This window comes from Amblyomma maculatum, chromosome 8 (genome assembly GCF_055883805.1).
Source record: "Amblyomma maculatum isolate TAMU_Amacu chromosome 8, ASM5588380v1, whole genome shotgun sequence".
Lineage (NCBI taxonomy): Eukaryota > Metazoa > Arthropoda > Arachnida > Ixodida > Ixodidae > Amblyomma > Amblyomma maculatum.
This window is the reverse complement of record NC_139351.1, coordinates 119,676,457-119,695,606: the sequence shown is the minus strand read 5'-3', so window position 1 is coordinate 119,695,606 and position 19,150 is coordinate 119,676,457. Positions and strand designations below refer to the sequence as shown.

Below are 19,150 nucleotides of genomic sequence, written 5' to 3'. Positions count from 1 at the left end.
GGATGGTTTCGGGTAATTTCGCCTTGAGGCACGGCCTTGAGTTTGGCTTCAGTTTTGCCCTCAGGCTCTGTGTCATGTACAGCCTCAGGTTCGCCGCTGTTTGCGGACTACGTGAGTCTGAGTTCGCCGAGAATGGGTGCTAAGTGTCTGTTCAAATAAGACGCCAAGGTTGTACCGTCATTGTATTGTGTGCCCAGGCATTAAAGAATGTGAATTTAGCTATAGGCGGCGCTCACAGGGAGAATAGGGGTTCACCGGGCCAAAGTATAACAACAAAAAAAATCAATATATTGGTAATATTGACTTCGAACCTTACGGTTCATATTCTATCTATCTATAAAGTTCTTCGCGTATACGTTTTAACTCCAACTTATACTTTGTCTTTGTCCATTTTCTATTGTTTCCATCTTAGCAAGAATAACATCAGATCATCTTGAGCGGATAAAGCAATAATATTTCTTGCAGCACACTGCTGGACCACTGATACATGCCAAGTTGCGAGATGTCTTAAAATTTAAGCTTTAAACTTTTAGAGCATTCTAATCTCAACTGCCTGTAAACGTTTTAGAATAAAAGGTAGCGCAAAAGGACGAGGACGGAGGAAGGGACACAAACACGAACGCTACTAACATCTGGTTTTATTTTCCGTGTAGTTAACCATATATAGGTCTACACATCGCATGCGCACATGATGATTGGGCTACCGCAGCCTTCTTAACAGAAAAGGAAACTTTAACTTGTCCTATCAACAGTCTACATCGATCCGCTGTAAATAAACATATATTGTCTTCATACAAAAAGTAGTTTAAACAATGAATTCCTTATAGTACCTATATATATATATTTTAATGAAATGTCAATTATTTTGTGATGAGTAACTATTGTCTTTTCAAGAAATTAGCTGTAAATTGGCAATATTTTGAGAAATAATTGATTTAATGAAGATGCAATTAGACATTTTAAATCAGCACAAGAAACTGAACATCCCTGTTTACACTCCCATTACGTTTTCCAGAAAAATAAACACCTCAAAGACCCTCACAGACCATTAGCGCTGAGGTACGCGTATAAAAAGGTACTCCCGAAGTTTAAGGCACTGGCCTCTGTCATTGGTGTTGTTTCAGAGTTTTTCTACACCCTCCGCCAGTTGAACCAACAGATCCACATCTAGCTGCGGCAAGGGCACGCAGAAGGCGCGCCAACATCTTGTTCTAGACTGACTGCAATCAGTGTCATTGTTTTATGTACGCCCGTTTCTACAGACGCAATCTCCTGAGCCAGTAGATATTATTGAAGCGACAGCTTCAGTACGCGGTGTGAGCCAAGGTCTCCGTTCACAGGAATATGACATTCAAATGAGCCAGAGCTCAAACCACGAAGAACTTGTGGTGTCGCTATGGTGTCGCACCCCATGATAACAAACGTCAAGGCCAAAGGCCAAATTTCAAGGTCATAGCAATGTCACGTGACAACTGACGTCACATTGTGACAGTATACAAAGAGGAGTGCGCAGGCGCGCCAGGCCATTGCTACAGCATGAATCCCGAGGACAGGGACAAAAAAAGAAGAATTCGCATGGACACTATAGGTTTAACCGCAGCTAAACCACCAGCAAATGTAAATTGTAGAGAAGCCGGCCACTCACAGATGTACGACCAGCTGAGGTAAGTGCGGAAGACGGTGGCGGCGGCGGTGAAAGCCGCGGCGTGCGCAACGCTCAGGCACGCGTCGAAGAGCAAGTGGCCGAGCCAGTAGACGGCGCCCGCGAGACCCGTCATGAGCTGCAGGTGCTTGGCGCCAGTCATGCGCTCATCTAGCACTGGAAGCACGAAGTGGGCCGCGTGGTAGCACAGCGCGGTGGGCACGAACACGGCGCACAGAACGCGCACCAGAACCGCGTGCACCACGTAACCCGCGCTGTCCCGTCGCGCCCTGGACAGGTCGAACTCCCGAAAGAAGTTCAGCAGCGTGTCGACAGTCTCCACTCCCTGCGGGCACATCGCCTCTGATGAAAGCCCTGATATGAAGTTTTTCGCACCTCACTAATGAGTGCAGCTTTAGGCGGCGAGAAAGAATCATTTGTGCTGTATACAGCCACCAGGACTGATACAAAACCCATTCCGCGCGCTTGGGAAGTGGACATTATCTTACCCTAATTCACACCTATAAACTCTCTGCGGACAGAAAAGATAAGCCAACTGGACTAACATAAGTTATTTTCTTCCTTGGCATCGTGAGGGGCGTTTAATAGCACACACATAACGCTGACGCACTTTTTTATAGCCTTGATATTATGTAACTGGTGAGACTTGCGTGTCATGTACTGAGATCTGCTGCTGTTGTTTCATTCAGGGCTCTAGCACGAGATGTTCTACTCAAGAAAAGACCGAATCAAGACCGGATCAAGCCACTGGAAGTCGGTAGTTTGCAGGTGACATATGGCCGAACACTTATTGGTCGGCGGGTTTATGACGTCATGAGGCCACGTGACATGGTAAGAGTGACACAAGCTATCCGGAAGCCACGCAGGCACGTTTGCAGGGCTTGATTAAAGCGAGGTTTCATTTATTTCCCTGTGTGGCATAACGCGGCAGCTCATACTACTGTGCACGCTAATGAAAATGTGGTATAAATGCGACATAATATGTGGAATGAGTGATTAAGAGATTATTTAAGTGCACATACACGAACGAGGATGCAAATGGAGCCGCAGATGGAAACGATGAATTAAGAGTAAAACGTACAAGTAGCCAAAAGTCGCATTTACCCTAGCGGAGCCTGTTTTAGCCAAAAACAACCCATTCTTTCTGAATCTTATGCTCACCAGTTTCAGCTGTTGACGATATGCTTTTCCACTCACTCGAAGCAGTTACTAGAGAGATTCAGCTTACCGTGATCCACGATCCGCCACCATGACCCTCTACCGCGCATGGGCGGGGCGCACAAGCTGATTGGTCCCGACGCGGCAGGTCTATCTGCCGACATCCAGTATGTCGACAGATAGACCTTGACGCCGTCACCTATAGGTGTGAGCAGTTAATTGAAATTAAACATATATCCAGCTTCTATTTTCCATGTTCGTGAGTTACCGACATAACAAGTCTACTTCGGTCCCATGCATGTCATAGCGTCTCCACACTGTCGTCTGAAAATGGGCTGTCTGAAGCAGTCTATCCAGACTTTCGTCTGGCGTCTGACGTGTTCCTGGCGGGTTGAGCGCAATATATCGCCTTTTATGAAACGCTGTTTCAATCAGGGGAAAGTCTGCTCCTGCGTAAAGCGCGGAAATTAAATATTGTCCTCAAAAGCGCTAAAGAAAAAAACGCAGTGCCCGATGCCGCAGCGTCAAAGACGCTCAGTAAACGATGCCAGGCTTCATAATTCCTTGTATGCAGATAAATTTATCACAGGAGGGATGCTTAAGATATCGCCCGATGTGCTGTAATCTTTTATCAGCTGTGGCAGAAAGAGAACTGCCTGTAATACCATTGCCATCTTCGAGGTTATGAGGTAGGCACACCATCGGGTTTTTTACTTCCTCGAGAGGAGACCAAGATAATTTAGCGTGCTGAGCGGTGGAGGTGTGGAGACGGGGTGATAGCTAGATTTGGGGGAGGGGGCTGAGTATACCCCTCTCGGGCCACTATTTGTACTCATCTACTCGGTCCAGCAGTTTTCCGAGTAGATTAAACCCGAACTAGCTGGCGTTTGTGCGTTACGGACGCAAGTGCTGTTTCGCGTGGGCATTTGCTACTAATGCCGTTCACCAGTGGTGACCAACACTGATTTAACGTTACTTGATTATCCGCAGATTTAACGTCCTTGGAAATGATACCCTAGTGATCCGCTTATTCTCAACAATAAAGAACGACAGGGCGCGCCGCGAAGTCTGGCCACACTGGGCAAGATGGCGGAAGTATTGAGGTCCGAGCTTAACTCGTCCATTGTCTAAACCAACCGCATTCAATTGTTTTTTTATTTGAAGCGTAGATAACTACGACCACGAATTGTCAGAGCCTTGTATGAATTATTGCTTTTTATACTAATTAGCTTAATATCAATTGCTTAATTCCAACCCCAGACAATAAACTACATATACAGCAGTAGTAATGGGGAAGGTAGGTTGTTGTAACACATCCGTCAATTCATCATGATGCACTCACATGGAAAGCCCATGTTTAACACAGCTGTCCACACTATTCCCGCATATGCATCAACTGACTACCCATGGCTGATTGGTCGGTTGTTTTTACCAGCCATATTGCCATACGTCGTCTTCCCTTACCTTCACCACACCACTTGGCTATCGAAACAAGCCTCTCCACAAGGACAGCCCGCGGTGTCCGCGTTCATACGCAAGGCTCGCATGCCAGCCAGCTCACCTCGAAGTTATCTGGCGTGTTCGTGAGCCGGATGAAGGCGTCTGGGTCCCCGGTGATGTTGCGAAGCACCGCGTTGTTCAATAGGTTGAGGGCCAGCAACGCCGCGTGCGGGTTCTGGCCATTGAACCACACCATCAACCTGCGCGCCCACACCCGCTTTTTAGACACTACAAACTACGGCTGTAATAATGTTCGACAGATGCCAACAATCCAGAAAGGAAGTTATAGAATTTTTTGTCTTCCCTCAATCCACATTTTCTTTCACTCACCAACAAATTAAATTATTTTTGTATGGGGATAAAAATGGGCTCCTGAAGACTACAACAATCCAGAAAGTCATAGGTTTTTTTTTTTTTTTTTTCCTCAAATCTGCATTTGCTTTCCATCGCCTACAAATTAAATGACTTTCGTATAGGGATCCAACCGGCTCATGAAGACTACAGCAGAAGTTCAGAATGCCCCGTTTCCCGAGCACGAATCGGTGTCTTCAGTACGCAGAGAGGGCGAAAACGCGAAAGAAAATCCTCTTGGGGGAAGGGGGGGGGGGGGGGGGGGGGGTGCGGCGTGGGGAGACAGCAAGTAGTTGAGAAGGTTTTCTTTACCAAACCTAAAGAAGGCGCTGCCGGAGTGACAGTCGCTAACTTCAATGAGCCCTGAAAACTATTTAACGATCTAAATGAATGAATGAATGAATGAATGAATGAATGAATGAATGAATGAATGAATGAATGAATGAATAAATGAATGAATGGTCGTACGACCATTCATTTCATTTTGTCGTACGAAAGCGTGGGTGATGCTTCTCTCTCCTTCTTTAGCAACACCGCCCAGAGAACAGGCTACTGTTAAAGCTGTCTTCTCGCCTACAGAAAATGCCATACTGTCACTAAACAAATTATAAGCTCCAAAGCTTTAATACCTCTGGCTTGTTTGACGTAGTGAAACAACCAAACGTTGATTTTGTTTAGTGTTGTAATTCATTATACAGAACGCCACACTGCCACTCGTGAGCCAGTCAGTTATAAACTGATGCTTCTAAAAGTTTTATCCCACTATAAAGTAGACGCTTTACTAAGCGCACTCGCTACGTAGATCATCGTTACTTGCATGCGCTGCTCGCGTCGTAAGAAGGTAGCAACAAAACAACAAGAAAAAATCAAAACCGAAAAAGATCAAATATAAAAAAATATACAAAAGACGACAGCACCTGATGGTGTTTGGCGATTCATGTTGGAGGTAAGAAGAAAGCTAATAACAATCTAACAGTAATAGCACAAGAACTATAATCAGCGCATAAAAGATCGATGACCCAGCTTGACATGCTAACAAAGTCGTCTATCCTGTTACTATACAAGGTTGGAGTGCCGAAAGACGCGAATACAGCCGGTGTGAGCATCCCTTCCTTTGCATGCCAAGCCTCTAAAAGCAGCTCGCAGACCCGTTATCACCGGTGTGACGTCATGCCGTCTGGCGGGGACCTGGAAAGTCGAGGTATTGACCGAGGCTTCTTAGCTAAACGAAGAAGGTCACGAGTGACACAATAGCCAATTGGGGTGAGTTCGAAACGTGGCGACGGATCAAAGAATGTGAAATTCATACCTTGGCTCCGAGTCTTCGGAGACAACGCCCATTTGGTAGTGGAAGACGTAGTCTCCGATGTCATCGTTGGCCACAGCGAGTAACTGAGACTTTACATCCATCACATCGATGCTCTGTAGATGGACGCTGGCAGCCGCCATCAAGGGACAGAGTTGGTGTATCAGGAATTCCTGCATTTACCGAACCCGTTGACGATGAAATACGTTATTACATAGCCCTGGTCTCTGTCCGAAAAAATAGAGCTGGGCCATTCACTCGGAAAACAAGTTAGCTGTACTGGCGCACGCCAAAAGCACGTTGACGTACCGTCTTTGCCAAAAGTAACCGAGCAGCCCAGCCGGCCAGCGGAGCAAGCGCCGGGCCGAGCGGCGGCGTGGCGGTCGCCGTCGGTGGCCGCCGGTCCCTGGCTGCGAGTGTAAGTTCGCTGACGTAAGGCTGCTCCCTCGCTATCATTCTTGGGATGATAAAATGTAAGCGGGTAACATGTGTAGCGTTCGATTTCGTGTCTTTATAAAGCTGTGCTAGTCATGGAGGGCGCTGTGCACAACAAAACTCGCTCAACGCTGATTTTAGGCTGGCGTCGTGAAGCTGCGCTCTTCGTTAGAACGCCTTTCTTGCGTGTTGTATCCCAGTGCATGGCTCCCGTAGATGAAGGTATTTGGAAAGTGGTTGTTTTTGTCTCGTTTGGAATGTTAACACAGTGAGACAGAACACGATATAAATCTCGGTTTGGTTTTTCCCGCAATTCCTAGTCTTCGATGATAACGCTTCGCGGAGCTAGAGAGGAACAAAACCAAGGCAATATTTTCCGCTGTTTCAAGTTCGGCTATTCCTGTCCATGTAATGAGGCGAATCCGTTAATGTCGCATTTGCCGCCGCTTGGTAAAGCACAGAAGTGCGTAACGGGTTTTGCGATTTCACCGCCAAACTGAATGCCGAAAATCTGTGCAGAGATTGCAACTGCCTCAAAAATATTTAGCAATAGCGAATTAGTGATGTAAATGTTCATTAGCATATGATCCCCCAAGAAAGCCTTGCTGTTGCGAAGGATGCCTACGAAAGGTTTCTTTCACTAGCATTGAAATTCCCTCCGAAGCTTCACCTTTCTGCGGTCAGGGAGTTCAGCAAAGGCGGTAGTGTCAGGTTTGCTAGCTTGATCTTGCGCTGCACTTGAAAGTTTCATTCCAGCAACTTATTCATCAAGTTACTGATGCACCACTCTGCCAGCGGGCACTACTCTACCAATCAAATCGTTAGGTAATTAATAGCGAGTGACAAACAGTTGGCAGTCCAAATGCCGCGTGTTCGGATTTCTCCACTTCCAGCACATATTGGTTGGTCGCATGGTGTTCCCTCATAAAATAAAAGAAGGAAACAGCCGTACTTATTGAGAAAATGGGCGACGTATGTTTGAGGTGCGAGAATGACATTTTGTTGATCCAGTTCGCTCATTAAACAAAGAGTTTGGCCGAAGGCTAACGAAAGAGCGCAATTAGCAACGTGGAAAATACTATGCACATTTTGTACGTTACCAAACAGCGGGAAATAAGGTATGCAGCAAGAGGGGCACTTGAAACAGCTGGAAATTTTTATTATTCTCTCCTTCACCTTAGCTGCGCAGCAAATCCGGTCGTGGTCACAATAGACGACTATAGACCTGCAGGAAAAGCGCATAGAGTTTTCGAAATCAATTCCTCGTCTTACTTTCTCGAAACGATTACAAAAGCATATATTTGTCCATTCGTTGCAACTGCGGGAACACTATACCGATAGAAACACGAAGACATTCTAAGGAAGAGCGCAGCTTCACAGTGCCAACCAACAAGAAGCGCTGAGCGAGTGATGCGGAGCGCCCTTCCTCAGTGTTCCGAAGGCGCCGAATCAAGTACCGCACTCGCTTATACCGGTTTTCATTGGGCGAACAGGAGCAAGAGCAACGAGCAGCCAGAGCAGCGCACGAGAGCACTGGGGACACGCGTTCTCGTCTCCCTAATGGAACTTTCACGCTGATCGGAGAGCAGCGTAGCAAGGGAGAGCGCGTGACGTCAGGCGTCATGTGTTCAAACTTTTCCCGCGCTCGCGTTGCCCATATCCCGTCCCAACGTCAAAAAGGTCATGTGACTTTCTCCGTTCTCTCTGTACTCCGCCGCTGCCGACGGTGCACCAAGGACTGCTCTCGCTTGCTCTCGGGACCCAAAAAGCGCGCCTCCTCTGCCAATGGAACACAACGCTACTGCTCCTGTTCGACCACTGGTAGGCGCCTAAACTCGCGAGAGCACTTTTAGTGCAGTTAAAAGTGCTCCTGTTCGCCCAATGGAAACCGGTATTACTTTTTATCCAAGAAGGAGAGCATGCCTACGTCACTCAGCTTACACTCGCCGCCGGAGAGCAGCGGCCAGCGATAGTAGCGCCACAGCTCGGCCCCGTGCCTGCTCCGCCGGCCGGCTGCGCTGCTCGGTTGCTTTTGGCAAAGACGGTACTGGCAAAGACGAACACTGGAGCTTCTGCTCCAGACTTCGCCCGCATTTCACCCCAAACGCCTTGGAGCCACTCAGAGGGTGGTAAAATCCAATGAACGGAAGAGAATCGTCCATAGATTGCTCGTCTTGGAACCAGCCTGCGCCCGCTTACCCTAAGACTTCCGCCCGGGGTGGCACCGCAGAAGCCGACGGCCGACTCGCCCACGATGCTGGAGACGTCGTAGACGAGCGCGGTGCGCATGCTGGGGACGTCGGCGAGCAGCGTGCTCTCGCAGTATCCGCCCAGCAAGAGCAGCGCGCTGGGCAGAAGCCAGCGCGTCGAACGCAGCGCGATCAGGCGCGACCACCCGAGCAACCGCTTGTGAAAGAGCCCGCGCATGGTGGCCACAAACGTCGGCTCATCGCGGCTCCGGTCACGCAGCATTCGCAGGGCGATGTCTCCCTGGTTCCGCCCTGTATAGGCGACGCGTTACACAGTGTGGAGAAAAATTATGGAGGGCACGTAAGCTCCGCCTTTAAGGGTATGGCACGATAAGTAGGCATATAAAGGCCGGCTTTAACAGAGCCCTATGAACAAGCCTATGTGACCTGGGAGTAACGCGCCTGACCGAATGCAAGGATCCAGACTGGGTGATTCTGACATTGATGAAACTATTATTGCTTGGGTTTAGCCATAAGCCGTGCATTATATGGTGGAATATCCTTCAGGTTGCATAAGTTGCTCAGATTGCTCCTCCGCCCTTGTCATAACCAACCCCTTCTCCGGTATCCACCAAGTGGGATCTTCCCGTGGTAACCTCCTTCCGGTGAAACATTCCTTCGCTTTCACCGTAGATTCCCAAGCCGTCAGGCAACCCGTCGCAGCCAATCAACTGTCTTTGTTCCCTCGCATAATTTTATTTCCCTACTCGTCACTGAATTCGGAAAGGAGAATCCTCCTCCCCACTTTGCAATCTGAGTTTAATTCAACTAAACTGCCACTGCTACATATTTTACGCCAAAGTGCAAGGTTACGTGGCTAAACCAATATTTATTTATCTATACAATACTGCCGGCTAAAAAAGGTCCTGGCAGGAATAGGGCACAATCGAGCATCGCTATACACACCTATGTACAGTACATGTACAATACTATAACACAATACAACATATACAATACTATAACAACTTCGAATAGCTCTTTAAATGTGCTTCCCCAATACCTTTATGCTATACATGCAGTGGCAGCCAAAAGAAAGCTTGCCCAAGCTAACTCACGAAGATGAGGTCTACACCAGTTTGCGCCCCGGACGCGGCTTCGTAAGGCAGTACGTTTAGGAGCAAAATGGCGCTTGCGCATGTTCACTGAGGAAACTTGCATTAGCGCCCAGTCAAGTGCCGCCATATCGCATCGCAATGCAAAAGCTTTTACGATAGCAAACCTGCTTGTCCTGCTTCGGAGATCAAACTTTGGACCAGCGCCTTTCTGGTGTATGCACTCTGATAGTTATGCGGAAAAGACTGCAAAGGGACAGCTTTTTCAAGCAAAACCGATCGCCTTTCTCCACTCACAAGGTAAAGTATTCGAGCAACCAAGAACTGGGCGTCGCTTTGCTCTCGGCGCGAGTGCTCCTAGCTGCGCTTGATTTGCTTACACAGATGCTTCTTATGTGGCTCCTCGCGGGTCCGAAAGCCAGGTCCTCTTTCATCCTCGTCTATCTACCCCTGTCACTCACACCAGCGGCCTCTTTCTCCATCCTCTGGATATTATCTCGCCTGAGATCCTCTCCATCATTCGTGCCATTCAAAGTTTCCACTCTATCCCACCTGTGCCTCTGTATATTACCTACACTGACTCCCAGGCGGCTATCCGTGCCATTCAATCTAAACATCTCACAACTCATCTGTCCACGGAGATCGAGGCCGCACGTTTTTCACAGCAGCCCTGCCCCGTCTGGCTCCAACGGATTCCCGGACACTCGGAGATTGATGGCAATGAGCTGGCTAACCAGCTCGCCCGTGAAACCCATAGCCGGGCATCGTTCATCTCCTGGCCCAAGTCCTTGGAGGGTGGGTCGAGGCTGTCTCTTCGCGCCATCATCAGAATGTATTACAATGCTGCTCGTTTAGACCACAAGCTGTACCCCGACCTTCATCCTAATCTTTCCGTACGGGAGGCTCACGTCCTTCGGCAGATACAGCTTAATACACTCATAACCCCTGCACGGCTATATCTATAAATTCCGCCGTGATCCTTCATGCCCAAACTGCCCTTCCCCTTATGCCAACCTTTCCCACTGCCTATTTTCCTACCCTGTTGCATTGCAATCGGGTTTCTTTTCCACCCCCTCCCATACTCTCTGGACCTGGGTGGACTGGCTTGGTACTGAGGGTGAATAACAGCGCCTGCTCGTCCTGCAGGCCATCGATGTATTAGACGCCCTAGCGTTGCGCTTCAATAAAGTCTTCTACTACTACTACTAGAGTGATGTGTTCCTTCATTCGTTCCATTAGCACCATGGTCGTCCTCTGATTAAGACGTTCTTAGGAATTGAAAAATAATGAAATAGAAACTGTCTTCAGTAAATAAAATTACAAGGGCTCATTGCTGTTGAACCAAATATTGAGCGAAAGCATTAGCTGCGGATTACCGAGCGTTATTCTTCTCTTTTTCTTCTTTCTCAGCCCACCATATACAGCCCCGCTTTAACCAACCCATATGAACGTGCCCTAGTGGCCTATAGGGGTAACGTGAATGCCAGGGTCCTAGCAGGCTGATTCTGACATAACCGTCCTTTGTGAAACAAGAGACCCAAGTTGGCAGCTCCTGCCAGCCGCTTGAGTTGGAAGCCTAGCTCTCACCCTAGTGTCACGTGGGGTGTGAAGTCACAGCGTCACGTGGGTAAGACGTGGCTACCGGCCGCGCTACGTTGAAGGCTCGAAACCTAGAATAGTATTGCTTTCTCAACAAAAAAAAAAAATGCCGACGATTACGTTAGTGGCGAACGGTGGCGGCAGAAGCGCGCGCTGCCCTGGCTGCGAGCTGGTTACGAGGGACAACGACGGCGACGACGATGACGCGAACTGCACGAATGGGCGCCAAAAAGCTGCGCTCTAAAATGTTATCGCCATTGATTAAGTTAAGATGGGTGAGGGTCCTCAGACTATATAACGTATAGTATGGAGTATATATAGAATTAAACGTCACAAAGCGACATCAGCTATGCGCGGGACGCCGTAGTGGAGGCTGTTTCGGCCTCCTGGGTTCTTTTTTTTTTTTTTTAACGTACACTCAAATCACACAGCACACAGATACTATATAAAGCCGATAGTGCGCTCTAAAAACGTACTAAACAAGCATCCTATGAGCACAGCGACGACTTGCTCGTCTCCACGTATATCTCTGCATTGAATTTAGGTGAGGAAAAGAATTAGGGCGTAAAGGGCTGCAAAGGAGGCTTCCTTCTATAATGTATCTTAAGCAATAATAACTGGTTTACGGAAAGGAAAGGCGCAGCACGTGTCACACGTTTCCATGAGCATCTCAAACGCGCCGAAAGGAAGGGAGGTAGGTAGTAGTCAAAGCTGAGAAAAAAAGGTGCCGTAATGGAGGGCTACGGAGTAATTTCGACAACCTGGTGATCTTTAACGTGCTCTGACATCGCACCGCACACGGACGCCTCTCCGTTTCGCCTCCGTCGAAATGCAGCCGCCGGCGGTCGGGATCGATCCGGGTACTCCGGTACGGTCGGGCATCTTGAACATTATACCACCGCGGCGGGGCATTTTCTTAAGAATTCCAAACGGGAGGCGAGAATACCACCGTGAACTCTGCGTCGCCAGTAGATGCGATCTTTGTTTGCAGATTGCTCACCTTGGGACGGAGAGGCATTCCCGGAAGGCGCGATGTTCAATGCTGCTCCGCGAACAGGGACCGTTTTCGCCGGATCAAACATGCTGGCATCTGGAGAACCAGCCGGCGTGGAGCGTCTCTCGCTGATACTACGATATGAGCGAGAATTGAGGCTCGTGTCGAAAATTGTACAAGTCATTGACATCACGAAAAGACGCGCTGTTTTGCGAAACACAAGTTCTAGAGTCCAAATGTATCCCACTCCCTTGCACATGCCGAATTTTAACTCTTTTCTGTGTCAACACTGCAGAACTCGGCTCCACAACTGTGTATGTAAATCGTATACTTAAAAGCGCACGTGTGCACATGGCTCGGTGGGATGGAGACACAGAGACAGGGAGAGAAATCTATTGTCGGAAGTCGAGTTATTGAGTCTTAGTGGTAGAGCCAAGTGGCCATCAGCTGGTGACTTGCGGCAACTTTTTCAGCGCGGTTTACGGCACCCAATTCCATAACGCGGTTCGCGTTGCGCAGGACTTCCTCCCAGAAATCAAGTGAGGGAGCTGTATGAAAGCCTTGGAAGGTGGGTTCTCTGAGCAATCCCATAAGATAAGGTTTTGTCGGCCGCGCTGTGAGACCTAATGGCGAGGATCTCGAAATGAAAGAATTGATCACATCGACCTTACACAAGACTTCAAACTCTCGAGCAGAGTATACCCACCCAAAAACAAATCCCTAACGAAACAAGAAATAGTTTGGAGGAAATTACACACAAACTCCTTCCTCAACCCTGCGGTTAATGCGCACATATTTCCCGACAGCATAAGTTCATCCTGTGCGGGAAAGAATTCGGATGGAGTCAACGTTACTATACAATGGAGAAAAACTTATGCAGGTTGCGAATAGGAAAGGGTTTCATGTCCATTACAACAAAAGCCGGAAGCCACGACGGCGTCTATAGCAAGAAAACCACGAACATGCAACTGACAGGTAGTTTGGCTAGTGGCATGGTCATGCACTGATTGGCAGCGGCAAACATGGCTCGAAGTTCGGCGGCCCCCATGGCACATAACTCTCACATGTCACCTAGCAGGTATATGCTATCACAAAGTATTTAGGCGGGCATGTAGTTCACCTTGCTTTTCACCTCCATCGAAAGGCACCCGCCGATGCCGGAATTCCATCCCGCGCCATTGGGTTCAGCATTCGAGTGTCCAGCCACCGAGCCCCCGCGGCGTGGCTTAAGCGGATAAGTATAGTCATCAGTAATCTAATGCACTATGACCTCAGATACCAGTGGCTCACAGTCTTAGCCGTAACTCGTAATCATTACTCAATGGCATTCCCTGATAGTCATTAAAGCACGATTGGTCTAGAATTTAATTCTACTCTAGCGTTTTCCTCGTTTCTCCACCTTCCAGTGTACATGACGTCACCAACATATGGTATACCTGGTTGTGTCTGCTTCCTCAACCGCACTTACAGGAGCTTCGAATCGTAAAACTCATCACTGCTTCATTTTTGCATAAGAAAAGCTAATTTGGCGAAAGCTAGGACTGTAGTCAAAGTTTGATCGAAAGCGCTCGTCTTGGTTTGACGTCATCATCGCGTCAGTGCAGCCCGGTAGCGCGACACTTGTCCTTTCAGCTGCGTCGCCTACTTTTTTCGTTTCACCTCTCAGTCTCATACAGGCTTGCAGTTTGATGGTGAGTGACATGATGGCGGTCATCAGGGCCGTACACTTTCCCCTTCATTTTGTTGCACTAACTTAACGATCACTATTTAACCTGATGCTATCTTACCACAAGATGGTAAATGACTGTCCCTTGTACTATAGCGTCTCGCTCTTACCAAATCATCAGTCATGAGCTCAGGCCTGAGAGCTCATGGCGTAATGGGGCTCGCTTCCGCCATGTTCCATCAGTCTAGTTCCATCATCAGCCAACAAGCACATGGACACGTCATAAGGCTCTCGCTGGAATAAGAGAGGTTCTCACCCTTGCAGAATATCCTCTAGAGCCGTCACCTTAACGCCTATCCTGGCGATGCCATGGCGACTCTTGTTGTTCTCGAGGTCCAAAAGGACGTCGCGGACAATGTTGGACATGGTCTCAGAGCTGCCAGTCAGGAAGAAGACAACGCTCGAAGCGTTTTCCTCCGTCTTCTCCGCGAGTGGCGCGTATTTGCGGATCAGGGCTTCAACGGGCGCGGACTTGTACTTGGGTTCCTTCTGCAATTGGAGCTGCGGAGATGGTATTTAAGACATCGCAAGCAGACGTTATTTCTTAGATGGAGAGCTCTACTTATTGCAGAAGTGGAGCACCGGCGAACTGCGGTTGTGTGACCTAGCTTCAGCTCAGCCTCAGAGTCAAACCTTCCAGTCAAGCCACAGCAACGTAAGTGATATATAGTTGTGTAGCTTATTTTATTTATTTACAGTATTTTACAGGCATCTAAGAAGGCAATGTGTAAGGGGGGCGGAATACAGATATGCATAACAGTGCAAGAAAAAGCGGCACAAAATCTATACTAATAACACTCTTAAAGTAGAGCTAAATATTGTATCCACTATTAACACAACAACCAAGTATAACAGCAATACAAGTTTCATATCATGTAGGATAACTTATCTCAAGTATAGCACAACTAATTACAATACTAATAGCGCTACACAATTAATTCGTAACTTGTGACTAAAATTCAACTTTACGCTACAACATCGTCATATATCGTTTATAACTTCCATCGAGCGTAATTGCGCTGGACTAATAGTAATCTTAATCGCCGTTAATTTCTTAAATGTGACAAAAATTGAACTTATTGATAAAATGCTAAAGGCTTCGTGTAGTAGAACGCAAAAGAAATGCTAGACCACGCTAATCTTTGCAAAACTGAGCTATCGCTTGTCTAAACCGGTTTAACCATAGCTAAACCACTGCCCATTTTCTGTGAGGTCAAAGGGACCGGATACATCCCATGCCATTGTGACGTCAAAAGGGTCTAGACTATCTCACTTAGCTCACTTTATTGTACTAAGTTCTGTTCACATATCAGTCACAGGACTCCTGTTGTAAAGAGCGAAGAAAACTGCCAGCCACTGGTCGAACGAGGGCCCCACCAGGGCCGCTTCAGTCTAAGTGATGTTGGCTGTACCCGCTGAAAGGTGAGCCCATGGATGCTAGCACGCACTTGCTATGAAAACAGACACAGAGACGCGGTTTCAAGCGGAATAGATGAAGCAAGGAAGTTCGAAAATCTGGCAGAAGTATGCATGATAATTAACAGGGGAAAACTGCCGTCGACAGAAAAAAGTAGCCACGTCTGAGCGTTAGTAGAAGTTGAGGAGGCGGATCTTTTCTGTGCCGGTAGAGGGCGCTCTGTTGGTGTGCAATCTCTGTGGGCTGGGCATCTTTCGAAGTATGGGAAGCTCAGAGTAAAATATTATATGAGGAACGCCTGAGGAAATTGGACAGTAACAGATGGGCAGCGAATGTATTTAAATACCTACACTTAAAAAGCGTTGACTCACAATGGAGGAAACGAACTAGGAAACTAACCAATAAGTATGCTGGTCACAAGGACGAAGAAATAAAGAGCGTTAAGCAACAGGTGAAAAACACGGAAAGTAAAAATTGGATAAATTCGATGGAAAAGAAACAGTGTGGAATTATACCGAAAGTGGAAAAGGCAGATCAGGAAGGAAGCTTTCTTTGATAACTCAAGAGGCAGTGCCCTACTTTTTGAAGTTAGATCACGGTACCTTAGAACACTCAGCTACAAAACGAAATTTAACAATGAAGATGACGCATGTGCTGTATGTGGTAACTGCAGTGAAACAATTGACCATATTATACTCGAATGTAATGGTATCCATCCGGAAGTTAATGCAAGCGCAGTCACTGTTCCTAAGTCCCTGGGGTTTGGAGATACCAGTGGCCGGGTGAATAAACCGGCGGTGGAAGCTAGCAAAAAACGACTGGAAGATTGGTGGCTTAAAAGCAGAGAAGTGACATAATGTTAGTAATGTAGGAACAAAAATTTAATAAATAGAATGATGGTTTAGTTAACCATTCTAAATCAATAATTAAGATATATGGAAAAAAATGAGCATGATAGCTACTGCTACCACCCCGTTTCAAAGGGGACGCTCCTATATTCCATCCATTCATCCATCCATCCATCCATGGCAAATGTAGCTATTAAAATTTATCTCCCGTACTTCCCAGTAAACTCGACTAACCGGTTGTCTAACGCTCGCAAAATTGTTGCTGCTATAGCGAAAATGTCAAAAAACCTGCTTTCAGGCATTATTGCCGGGTTTAGCTCAAGAACTCGTAATGTAACCGAATCTGTACACGAACCAGGTAGCCCATGCCAAACTGACTCTTGATGTACTCCGGAGTTCCGACACAGAGCAGCGCGGCGCGGTGCAACACGACGATGCGGTCTGCCAGGGCCTCGGCCTCGGCGAAATCGCTGGTGGTGACGAAGATGCCCCGGTATCGGCGCACCTTGAACAGCACCTCCCACAGATCGCGCCGGCTACGCGTGTCCAACTTGCGCGTTGGCTCGTCAAGAAGTATCAGCTGCACCTGCATTATTATCAGTTCCATCAGTTCCCTGGTTTGTTACTATTTCGTTTGTAACCAAAACAACAGTATTAGCTACACTAATGTTGAGCCGCGAACATGACGTATTGCCGGCCATGTGAAAATTGGTTTGGTTTGGTTTGGTTTGTGGGATTTAACGTCCCAAAGCGACTAAAGCTATGAGAGACGCCGTAGTGGAGGACTCCGGAAACTTCAACTACCTGGGGTTCTTAACGTGCACTGGCATCGCACAGCACAAGGAAGCCACTCCGTTTCGCCTCCATCGAAACGCAACCGCCGAGGCCGGGTTCGAGCCCGGGTACTCCGGCACAGTAGACGGGCGTCTTACCACTGCACCACCCCGGCGGGTGGTGCAGTGGTAAATTGTAGTAAATGTGAAAATTGTAGAGCGCACTATTTCTAAACAGTCTTTCGAATAATTTATCGCAACAGTGTCGACGGTGTTAGCTTTAGATTTCTTTTCTGCCTAACTCACAGGTTCGAGAAACAAACGAATATTGAAACAAAAATGCATTGTGCTTGGCGGTAGTGCTCTGCGCAGATGGCGAAAAGGTTTCTGGAAAGATATTGTATGGAAGTTTAAAACTGCGCGCTTTCATACAGAGCATGTTGTAGAAAACCGCCATTAACCACGTATATTGGTCACACCTCTGTGACGCTCATTTTTATACAAGACAGGAAACACCGATCAGTACTGGCTGGCTTTTGTTTTCCACCATTTCTATTGATGAGTTGCCTAGCTGCGTCTTAGATACAGGCTGTCCGATTTTCCAAATACCGTTCGTACACAGCACGGGGTCTTGATTGCCTCGCCTCTTTAATGACATCGGCGCTTTCAGTGTCTAGCTATTGCAACCCCAGTAAAGAGAATGTTTGTGGACCTCGGGTTTCTTCTGTTTTTATAGTGGGGTCGACCAAGGAATAAAATATGCTAGAGGAGGGGAGGGTAGATCGCACAATTACGGGCGTGATGACGTCGGTTTCAGAAGTATATAAGTAGTGAGCCGGCGTTAGGAAAAGGGGTGGCAAAACAGCGAAATCCGGCACCACGCTCACGTCTGCATATGGCATCATCGCGATGGCGGCGCCGAGGAGTCGCTGCGGTCCAATTGCGAGATCGTCGACGCGCGATGAGCGGTGCTTGACCAGCCCGATGTCTCGTATGAGGCGGCCCACTTCCGTACGAATCTGGTCCCTTGGTATACCTCTGGCCTGCGCGCATTCAACACGCCGAAAAACCTTACTGGTTCCGATTAATACATTTGATTCAATCTGTCAACCATTCAATCAATTTTTCAATCGATCACATTGAAAAAATAAAACCCTTACCGCTTCTTTCTCAGTACATTTGATTCAATCAACTGTCAATAACTCAGTTTGTCAATCAATAAGCTTGAAATGATACGTACAGCCTTTATCAAAAGTTTACAACCCAAGGGTCTACTTTTCAGCGATACTATGCGGCTCGTAATGCATTTCTATGTTTCCATACTTACTGAAAGCAAGAAGATTTCTCATCCTACCCACTCCAATGTCTAAGACTTTCACGAATATTACAGAAGTCATATTACACGCATAAAAGCAAACCCTCTGGGCTGCAAACTTTTGATGAAGGCTGTACATAAATAAGATGAAAGAAAAACAAGCCATTCATCCCCAGCTTAACTCAGATCCAACCACACCTTGAAAGTGATGTCCATTCCAAAACTGTCAGCAGCCTCGATATCACATTTACGAGAGATCAGATCGACTGTGCAGTCTAAAAAGGAACGTTCTAATTAACTACATTTTATGCCGCAAACGAAATACATACCGCCCAACAAAGAACACATGAATGTGGAACTCACTTTGTTGTAGCCAGAAGCGATCATGTGTGCGTGTGTGTACGTGTGTGCGTGCGTGTGCGTGCGTGTGTGCGTGCATGCGTGCGTGCGCGCGCGTGTGCGTGTGCGCGTGCGTGCGTGCGTGCGTGTGTGTGTGTGTGTGTGTGTGTGTGTGTGTGTGTGTGTGTGTGTGTGTGTGTGTGTGTGTGTGTGTGTGTGTGTGTGTGTGTGTGTGTGTGTGTGTGTGTGTGTGTGTGTGTGTGTGTGTGTGTGTGTGTGTGTGTGTGTGTGTGTGTGTGTGTGTGTGTGTGTGTGTGTGTGTGTGTGTGTGTGTGTGTGTGTGTGTGTGTGTGTGTGTGTGTGTGTGTGTGTGTGTGTGTGTGTGTGTGTGTGTGTGTGTGTGTGTGTGTGTGTGTGTGTGTGTG

General features: G+C 47.6%; 1 protein-coding gene across 1 annotated transcript in view; it reads right to left on the bottom strand.

Moving 5' to 3' along the window:
• The window catches only part of LOC146182326 (phospholipid-transporting ATPase ABCA3-like), a 42,733-nt gene that overhangs the window by 7,225 nt on the left and 16,358 nt on the right, over positions 1-19,150 (bottom strand). Inside the window, exons 11-18 of the mRNA XM_084575930.1 lie at positions 17,959-18,114; positions 16,654-16,884; positions 14,290-14,534; positions 12,314-12,441; positions 8,613-8,914; positions 5,982-6,151; positions 4,383-4,521; positions 1,646-1,988 (exon numbers count right to left, since the gene is read on the bottom strand). Of these exons, the coding sequence (XP_084432056.1) occupies positions 1,646-1,988; positions 4,383-4,521; positions 5,982-6,151; positions 8,613-8,914; positions 12,314-12,441; positions 14,290-14,534; positions 16,654-16,884; positions 17,959-18,114 (1,714 nt within the window). The remainder of the gene's footprint in view (positions 1-1,645; positions 1,989-4,382; positions 4,522-5,981; positions 6,152-8,612; positions 8,915-12,313; positions 12,442-14,289; positions 14,535-16,653; positions 16,885-17,958; positions 18,115-19,150) is intronic.